The sequence below is a fragment of the Natator depressus genome, chromosome 10 (assembly GCF_965152275.1).
Source record: "Natator depressus isolate rNatDep1 chromosome 10, rNatDep2.hap1, whole genome shotgun sequence".
In the NCBI taxonomy this organism is placed as follows: domain Eukaryota; kingdom Metazoa; phylum Chordata; order Testudines; family Cheloniidae; genus Natator; species Natator depressus.
In genome coordinates, this window is record NC_134243.1 from 82901578 (window position 1) to 82911031 (window position 9454).

The 9454-nt window shown below is 60.9% G+C and overlaps 1 protein-coding gene across 1 annotated transcript; it reads left to right on the plus strand.

The window, feature by feature from the left end:
- The first annotated feature begins 1063 nt into the window (after positions 1-1063).
- Positions 1064-9051, plus strand: TMED3 (transmembrane p24 trafficking protein 3). The gene is made up of 3 exons (XM_074966684.1): positions 1064-1252; positions 2896-3144; positions 4025-9051. The coding sequence occupies exons 1-3, from the start codon at positions 1103-1105 to the stop codon at positions 4259-4261; spliced, it is 636 nt and encodes a 211-aa protein (XP_074822785.1). The 5' UTR covers positions 1064-1102; the 3' UTR covers positions 4262-9051.
- The last annotated feature ends 403 nt before the right edge of the window (positions 9052-9454 follow it).

Consider the following 9454-nt stretch of genomic DNA (forward strand, 5'->3'; position numbering starts at 1 on the left):
GAGGCTTCCTCAGAAAGGCTACCAGGGGAATTCCCACTGGATTTTCCACCGGGGAGTGTTCCGACCCCGCTGCCTCTTAGAGGGTGCATGTGGGGGGCTGGGCAGGTTGGGGTAACGTGGCTCTGATGGATTCCCTGGGACTCAGGCTCCCACAGTCCTTCTGTGACGAAGCGGGACTGTTCTCAATGTTTCCTCTGAATAGTGTGGGGGTGCCTCAGTTTCCCCTCTGCAGTTCTTAAGTATCTAGGTGGTGGGGTAAGGGTGTATGATCGTTGCAGAGCCCTAGAGGGCAGGTGTGTGCAGGGGTTTGGACACAGAGAATGGCTGACACCCTGTTTCCTGGCAACTGATGGCCTGGGCCCTTCCCCCTGCAAGGTGAGAGCTAAAGGGTTGGAGAACAAAGGAATCAGGTGACCTCCTGGCCCGGGAAAGGGACAAAGCCCAGGGGAGGAGGGGCTGGAGGGAGTTTCAGTTTGGGGCTGGCTGGAGACATGGAGTGAAGTGCAGACGGGGTTGTCTGACTCCCTGCCCCCCCAAAATGAAGCCAGCTGAGGGGTCCTGTTCTCTGCACCTACAAGCTCTGTGTTAGACCATGTTCCTGTCGTCTAATAAACCTTCTGTTTTACTGGCTGGCTGAGAGTCACGTCTAACTGCGGAGTTGGGGTGCAGGACCCTCTGGCTGCCCCAGGACCCCGCCTGGGGGGACTCGCTGTGGGAAGCGCACGGAGGGGCAGAGGAGGCTGAATGCTCCGAGGTCAGACCCAGGAAGGTGGAAGCTGTGTGAGCTGTGTGTCCTGCAGACAGTCTGCTCACAGAGGAGACTTCCCCAGAGTCCTGACTGGCTTCATGGGGAGCCCTTCCAGAGCATCTCCCGGGGACCGGTGACACCCTCACTCCGGGGCCCACCCTGCGCAGCCCCTGCCCCAGCCGGGACCCCCAGCTCCTGCCCTCTCCAGCCCCGCCCCGCCCGGGGCCCCGCGCACCCCCTCGCGGCCGCTGAGCCCCCCCAGCCCGGCCCCCCGAGGGCGCACGGCTGCGCGCTGGGCGGCCCGGAAGCGGCGCTCTCCGCCCGGCTCCTGCCACGTCTCGGCCGGCGGCGGCGATGGGCGGGCGGGCGCTGTGCTGGCTGCTCTGGCTGCTGCAGGCGGGCCGGGCCGGGGGCGCCGAGCTCACCTTCGAGCTGCCCGACAGCGCCCGGCAGTGCTTCCACCAGCGGCTGCAGCGCGGCCTCAAGTTCACGCTGGACTTCCAGGTGCCGGGGCGCCCCGCTCGGCCCGGCTCGGGGGGGGGGCGGGGGGTGCAGGGGGGCCCGGCTCGGGGGGGGGAGGGGGGGTGCAGGGGGGCCCCGCTCGGCCCGGCTCGGGGGGGGGCGGGAGGTGCCGGGGGGCCCCGCTCGGACCGGCTGGGGGGGGGGCGGGGGGTGCCGTGGGGCCCCGCTCGGCCCGGCTCGGGGGGGGGGGCGGAGGGTGCAGGGGGGCCCGGCTCGGGGGGGGAGGGGGGTGCAGGGGGGCCCCGCTCGGCCCGGCTCGGGGGGGGGGGCGGGGGGTGCCGGGGGGCCCCGCTCGGCCCGGCTCGGGGGGGGGGCGGGAGGTGCCGGGGGGCCCCGCTCGGACCGGCTCGGGGAGGGGGGCGGGGGGTGCAGGGGCGCCCCGCTCGGACCGGCTCGGGGGGGGCGGGGGCCCCCCTCGGACCGGCTGGGGGGGCGGGGGGTGCCGGGGGGCCCCGCTCGGACCGGCTCGGGGGGGGACGGGGGTGCCGGGGGGCCCCGCCAGCCCGTACGAGGCACCGAACCCGAACACCGCGCTCCGGCTGCCGGCGGGGAGCGCCCTGGCTGGGGGAGCCGCGGTCGGAGCCAGGGGCGGGGCGGCTCGGGGTCCCCGCAGAGGGACCGGGCTCCGCTGCGGAGAAGCCCCAGCCACGGCCGGGCTCTCCCCGGGCCAGGTACCGCCGGCCCGGCTGCGCCCAGAGCCCCCGGCTGGCGCCTCCCTCCCGGGGCCCCGGGGCCGGAGCCTGCAGCACCAGGGAGAGCGGCTCAGCTCCGGCCCGGCCCGGCCGCGGGGACCCGCTGCCTGGCTCCTCCCGCCGGCCCCCGGGCTGGAGCAGCCCCGGGTCGGCCCGCGCCGGGTGTCCCTGGCCGGTCTGGGGCAGCCTCGTCTCCTCCCTGCCGCTCCGGGGCTCCTGCCGGCGGCCAGCTCCGGCTGGTGACCGGGAAGGGAACAAATCCCGAGAGCCCCCGTTAAACTCCTCGGGCCTTTCACGCGGCCCAGCAGCGGGTGTGCGCCGCACACGGCCCGGCCCTGGCCCGCAGGGGCGGGGAGCAGCCCGGTGCCAGAGATCAGGGGCACTCGTCAGGCAGCCAGATCCGGACTAGAACTGAGCTTCCCTCCCATGCAGCAGCCGCTGGCCACGCTGCCTCAAAACGGGGGGATTTAAGGCTGCCGTTGAGAGCATTCCCGGGTCGCTGAAATGCCTGATAAAGAAAAGGTCCCTGGGCCGGGCCATACTTTAAATAATGAGCATCCCAGCGTTTATTTCAACACCGGCCGCAGAGCTCTGTGTAAAGAATCGGGATCCCTCTGAAGAGCACACTTCTCAGCTCAGAGCTGCCAAGCCAGACAAGGGCTATTGGAATATCTCTGAAAGCTACAAAATCTCCCCCAGCTTCAGGGGTTCAGGGTGGTCCTTCCAGTCAGGCTCCAGGGCCAGCTCCAGCACCAGCTCGGGACAGGTTTGCAAATACAGAAAAGGCATGACACAAAACGGGGGGCTAGAGCCAGAGGCCCCGGGGCCTGAGTGAGATACAGGGAGTGCCACGCTCTGCCTGGAGACAGGCCCAGCCAGGGGTGAACAGGAGGGGAGTTCCCGCTCCATGACAGACATGCTTTGTTTCAACAGGTGATTACAGGGGGGCATTACGACGTGGACTGCTACGTGGAAGATCCCAATGGCAAGACCCTTTACAAAGAAGCGAAGAAGCAGTACGACACCTTTTCCCATCGAGCCGAAGCCGCAGGCATCTACACGTTTTGCTTCAGCAACGAGTTCTCCACTTTTTCCCACAAAACTGTCTACTTCGACTTTCAAGTTGGAGACGAGCCCCCGATTCTCCCCGACATGAGCCACAGGGTCACCGCCTTGACACAGGTCTGTCGGGTTCCCGCTCGTGTCCGTTGCGTGGGAGGGGGCGGTTGCGTCACTCTCTCGTGTGGTAGAACAGTGCAGGCCTTTTGAGGTGAGATGCCGGTAAAGCCTGGCAGGGTTGAGAAAGAAACTGTCAGGCCCGGCTGTCCTTGTCGTGTGCACACGTTAGCGATCAGCTAAAAGCAGAACTTCCAGCCGCAGGGTAACGGTACTGTGTGTGCAGGGCAATGCAATGCCTGGCCCAGCGGACGGGAAGAATGCAGCTGGCTTAGAAAAAGGAAGTGTGCCAGAGTCTCAGGTAAAGGACAGGCCCAGTCCACACAATTCAGATCCAGATCAGAATTTTCCCTGAGCTGGGGGCCGGGCGGAGGTCTTTGGGTCCACGTGCTGGCTTGGTCTTATCGCCAAGGAGAGAGAGAGGCATTGTGAGCCATGTACGTACACACACACACGCCTATATTGTCAAGAGTGGCTTTGGCTTTGGGCTACCTCCATTTCTCAGCCCCACACAGCTGGGCCTGGTCAGCACCCGCAGCTCCCACTGACTCCAGCTGGAGAGCTCTGGGTGCGAAGCACCTCCAAACGCAGGCCCCAGGTTGGGCACTCAAAATCAGAGACCACTTTTGAAAACTTGGGCCTGCATGTAGAAGTAGGAAGGTCTTTAGCCAAAGACTCGCTCCTCTGCCCCTCCTGTGCAGTCCTGTTGAGCCTTGCATGGCACGGTGCTGGCCCGTGAAGCCTCTGCCTCCCTCTGACGTGGGAGGATGGCATTTTACTCCCTCATCAGAATACAGCCACTAGCCGCAGCTGTGTGGATTGTCCCAGCTGGGCCCAGCTGTGAGTGGTGATGCAGGTACAAAGGGGGGTGTGTTTGTTTCCCCAGATGGAATCTGCTTGTGTCACCATTCACGAAGCTTTAAATACGGTGATCGACTCCCAGACTCATTACCGGCTGCGGGAGGCTCAGGACCGGATCCGGGCTGAAGAGCTGAACAACCACGTCTCCTACTGGTCTGTGGGGGAGACCATCCTCCTCCTCGTGGTCAGCGTCAGCCAAGTGATGCTGCTCAAGAGCTTCTTTACGGAGACGAGAGCCACCCCTGGGGCGGTCAGCACCTAGGAAGCCAGAGTCGGTCCTGTGCCAGCGGGTGGGGTGGGGTGGGGTGGTGAGGCGGTATTGGGGGAGCTCATGGGTCACACAGTGGAGTGCTGCCAAGGGACTGTGAGTGGGGCCGGCCCGGCTCACCGGGACAGGGAGTAGACAGGGATTCATGGGACAGTCACCTAAGCAGCAGTTCTGATGGAGTGAAAGCTGTTAATAGCCAACACCCTCTCTCTGGCTGCCTCAGAGGGGCCCCGGGAAGCAATGGGTGTGCAGGGGTTAGGGGCTCTCTGTGCAGCTGAGCTGTGACTTAGGACAGGGAGGATTAGCACCGGTGTCACTGTAATTCGTTGCATTGGTTTGACTCTCATTTGTAACCCTGTTGCATCTTCACTGCGAGGTGTAACCACAACATGCTGCCGGAATATCTACCCCCGAGCCACTTAGGGCCACCTGCTCCCAGCACAGAGCCGAGTTCCAGGCCAGCGTGGGGGAGTGTGTCACAAAGGGGCACCAGACGTGCCCTGGTGTACAGACAGCCTGAACTGCAGTAGTTCACTGAGCTGCAAACCGGGGCCACGACCGAGGTAAGAGTCAGAGCAGCCCCACTCACCCCTATGGTGTGCCCAAACATCTGCTTATTGTCAGGAAGCCCCCTCAGCCCAGGGTCGCCAGAGTGCCAGGAACTTGCTGTGGCTCCTGCTGCCAACCGGAGAGGCTATAAACCTTACTCATTTTTTTTAATGGAACCTGAAATTCTCCCATAATCACAGGACTCCAGGAGCTGGACCTTACAGAGAAGCACCAAATTCAGCTCAGTAAAAGTGGCAGAAATTGGTAACTCTTGGCTCCCTCCAGGTTTGTTTGTGCTAAAAGGGATCATGTGGTCCCAGAGAGTCAGAGAGGTTAAGGCCAGAAGAGGCCATTCGATCACCTAGCCTGACCTCCTGTATAGCACTTGCCACCAGCACCGCACGCTAGCCCCACACCCGAAATGAGACCAACGTGTTACAGCCCACGGGAGACTGGGCTGTTACGTGCCACGGCAGAGAACAGGCAGGACTGCAGTGCACCAATGCCCAAGGCACCTGCAGTGGGTGGGAAACAAATGAATATGCCCAGATAATCCTGGCAAGTGACTCCCACCCACACGCAGCAGAGGGAGGTGAAAACCCCCCAGGGTCACTGCCAATCTGACCCTGGGAAAATCCCTTCCTGACCCCACATATGGTGATCAGTTACACCCTGAGCAGCTGACCACGAACCAGCCAGCCCAGCACCTGGGGGAAGGAGCGCTTGCGGCCACCCCAGAGCTGTGGACCTTCCTGTCCCATCACCCATCTCCTAGCATGGCCATCTCTGATGCTCCATGCAGTCGATAGATCAGGCCCCATTCAGAGGAAGGCAAGTTAGAAACCAAACACACACCCAGTGTTGTGCATTGGAGTGCACAGGAGAGTCCCGCCCTGGCTGCTGCAGGGATTGGTGGAAGCCCTGACGTGGGACCTTTAGGAACATGACGGAAACCAGAAGGGCAAATCAGGCATTGAGGGTGTTAGCCTTGGAACGGTTTCCCAAGGAGTGTGGTGCAGGCTCCATCACAGGCCATTTTTAAATCAAGATGGGAGGTTTTGCTCCAAGGTCTGCTCCTGAGGCAAGTCTCTGGCCTGTGCTATACAGGGGGCAGCCTGGGGGATCACACTGGTCCCTTCTGCCCTGCGCTCTGTGAATCTAGGGCTGCCGAGCCCCAACCTCCCCTCGTGGAACAGTCCAGAGGACCCTTCCCTAGCACAGCCCGTGGGGATGCCCTACTCTGCTCAGACAGCAAAGCCTCCTGGGCTAAGGTCCTGGTATTTCTTCAGAACACAAAGCAGGAGCCCCATGGGCCAGGCCTGCCACTGTCCCAGGAGAGGGGCCCTGACTTAACCACTACGCTGAATACACCCCACATTGCCAGCAACAGATACGGCAGGCTGTTGTGCAAGACCCTTTGCAATGCTAGTATTGGTCAAACAGTGCTTTGCACTAAACCACCCAGAGGGGCGGGGTGGGGGGATTAAGAATTGCAATGACCCTGCTCAGCCGGACTGACACCACTGGATGCAACCTTTGCCACTTCTCAATAAACCCATGAGACCGCAGTTTTCCTGCTCCACTGATGAGACCCACTGTCCCCCGGGCGCTGGGGGGGGAATTCAGTAACAGCCAGTCACAGCGCCTGCTCTCCTCCCAGGGCACAGCGCCTGGCCTGTCAGCCCGTCCTCTGCTCCCTGTTTGTAACATCCACGTGCTAGGAGGCCTTAAACAAAACGCATTTCCTACCGATTCCATCATCGTCCTTTGGCAGCACAACCGCTGTTCCTGCAGGCCCCCATCACCCGCTTCCCCCCCTGCACCCCCCATGCTGGCCGCTGGAGCGCATTGCTCCGGGAACTGCAGGCACCATCCTGCTCCCCTTCACTCACCTGGCCCGAGCCCCATCTTGCTTGGCTCCAGGCACCAGGTTCACAGCTGGGTTAAATCAGCATAATTCCCTTGACTACCCCACTGAAGCTGTGCTGAATAAACCAGCGGGCCTCTGGCCCCTGGCTTGAGCAGCGCTCCTCGGGGTTTGTGACAGTGTAAACGGCCGCAGAGCGGTGCATGACTGCGGCTGGGCAGCAGACGGAACCCATGGGATGGCTAGCTGGGCACGTCACTAGCCCAATTCTGCATGCCCTGGGCCCACAGCTCACCGCCCGGCCTTGTGTGAGCTCAGGTGCAGGAGCCTTTCCAAACAGGGCCCTGCCTGGTTTGATACTCTCCTCCCCTGGCTACTTCGGGAAAGTTTTATAACGCAACTAGCAAGCCTCCTGCCTCGTCAGTGTTCCCGCACAAAGGCTTTGGGCGCGGACCCTGCTCCACGGGAAAGCCTTCGGCAGCTGCCTTTGAACGCTGCCCGTGCAGGCAGCTCTCCTGCCCTATGGCAGCCTTCGCCCAAAGGGGCCATTGGAGGCCAGTGTCTCTTCAAGCTGCTGTCAAATGCTTGGAAGGGCTGAGTGACACCTACGTGGCCTGTCCTAAGATGTCACCAGTGGTCCAAGGTGGGCTGAGCCCTCCTGACTGTGGAAGAGATGTGCTGGGTGGGGGCAAACCCCTCCCACCGGTGCGGTGCCACATGGCAGCAGGGAAGCCCAGAACATGGTAGGCTACTGGGAGGAAGGATCCCAGCATGGAGTGCAGAATGGGAAGTCCCCGCTCTGGGCTCCATCTTGTTGCCTTTCCCCTGGAAAGGAGCCCCATTGATTTCAGGAGGCCCAGGGGTGCAGGGGCAGTTTTGGGGGAAGAGGCTCATATTGGGCTGTGACAGAGCTGGAATTTTTTGTGATATTTTTATGAGTCCTATGTGTGCCTCAGTTTCCCTTAAACTTTGCATGGCTACCCACCTGTGGGGGGATTGAGTTTGCTCGCTGGGCAGGCTAAGAGATATGGGGAGAGGGTGTAACCTAGCTGACTGAGCTGACCAACGGGGTCTTTAAAAAGGATTGGCTGGTGCTGACCCACAATAAAGGACTGAGAGGTGTGAGGGGGGAAATAAGGAATTGGCTTCTGAAAGGAGTCAGAGCTCTCTCACCCGGAACTGACTAAGGAAGGCAGTCAGGGAGAGATGGAGCCTGAACTGGGCTTCATGGCAGCGGGGCTAGTGAAGTGCTCTGGGTTGGCCAGCATGGACCTTCATTTCTCTGTGCTGCCCGAAGGCCTCCCTAGGCTGTGTCCAGGTGACTATAAACCCGACTGTTTTCACAGCGTGCGCGTCCCTGCAGCCGCTGGGCGAGGTGCTTAGTCCCGGCAGAGTGGGTGAGTCTCTGCCAGGCTGTCGCAGTTGGATTCGCCGGGCAGAGCTCACACTGTGAAGCAGGAGGGCTGGAGCCCCAGAGGTTCAGTCTCCGGAGGTGGTGAGCGCATGTGGCTGACCCTGAAAACAGAGTGAGACCCCTCGGAGGTCTGACCCATCAAAGGGGTTCCCCCAAGAGACTGTTCCAAAGCTGGGGGCATAGCACCAACCCTGTGGATCTGTGACAACACCAAGGGACAAGCTGTAGGTAGCCAGGACACGCAGCTGCAGTTCAGCCTGGCCCAGCTACCCACACAACCTATTAAAGAAATTAACAGGCAGCAGGTTTAAAACTAACAAAAGGAAGTATTTCTTCACACAACGCACAGTCAACCTGTGGAACTCCTTGCCAGAGGATGCTGTGAAGGCCAAGACTATAACAGGGTTCAAAAAAGAACTAGATACGTTCATGGAGGATAGGTCCTGTGATAGGTTTGGTCACAGAGACCCCCTTGGAACCGTCACCTGATGTGCTGAGATTACCTCTGAGCCCGTTTTCCCTGCCAGCTTGGGACTCCAGAGCCCTGCTTTGTTGAGCCAGACATGCCAGCTTGCTAGAAACACAGACCCAGGGTCTGGGCCACACCCCCAAAGCTGCAGGCTTTAAGTGAAAACAGCTCTGCAGGTTTCCTGCCTCCAGCACCCGGACACCCAGTTCCCAATGGGGGCCAAACCCCAAATAAATTCATTTTACCCTGTATAAAGCTTACAGGGTAAACTCATAAATTGTTCGGCCTCTATAACACTGATAGAGAGATATGCACAGCTGTTTGCTCCTCCAGGTATTAATCACTTACTCTGGGTTAATTAATAAACAAAAGTGATGTTATGAAGTGTAAAAAGTAGGATTTAAGTGGTTTCAAGTAGTAACAGACAGAACAAAGTAAGTCACCAAGCAAAAATAAAGCAAAAACAGGCAAGTCTAAGCTGAATACATTAAGAAACTGATTTCAGGGGGGCAAGGGATGGGGCAGAGGCACCAGGAAGGCGGGTGGTTCACTTGCTAATCTCACCTCCTTGCACCCATCAGCCCTTCTGGGGAAGCAGCAGGCTACATGAGCCATGGCCGACCCATTCCCCTGCCCCAGCCCCGTCCCCGTCTCTCCTCCCAGGCCCTGCAGCAAGGTACTCCCCCCACCCCATTCTGGCCGGGGGGCTACGCAGAGCTAATGGCCTGGGACTGGCTCTCCCCCCCCCCCCAGCCTGGCCCTGCATCCTGTGGGGAGCGGGGGCAAGGAGGCCAGCGGCGGTGCAAGGACAAGGGGAGAGAGCAGGCGAAGCTGCTGATCCAGGAGCAAGGTCCTGCCTGCCGGCGTGTCTCCCAAGGACCCCGGGAT

Excerpts from the sequence above, each read along its gene's own strand:
- TMED3 (XM_074966684.1), top strand. The coding sequence starts at position 1,103 with ATGGGCGGGCGGGCGCTGTGCTGGCTGCTCTGGCTGCTGCAGGCGGGC. Across the intron at positions 1,253-2,895 it reads AGTTCACGCTGGACTTCCAG|GTGATTACAGGGGGGCATTA; the intron begins GTGCCGGGGCGC and ends TTGTTTCAACAG. Across the intron at positions 3,145-4,024 it reads GGGTCACCGCCTTGACACAG|ATGGAATCTGCTTGTGTCAC; the intron begins GTCTGTCGGGTT and ends TTGTTTCCCCAG.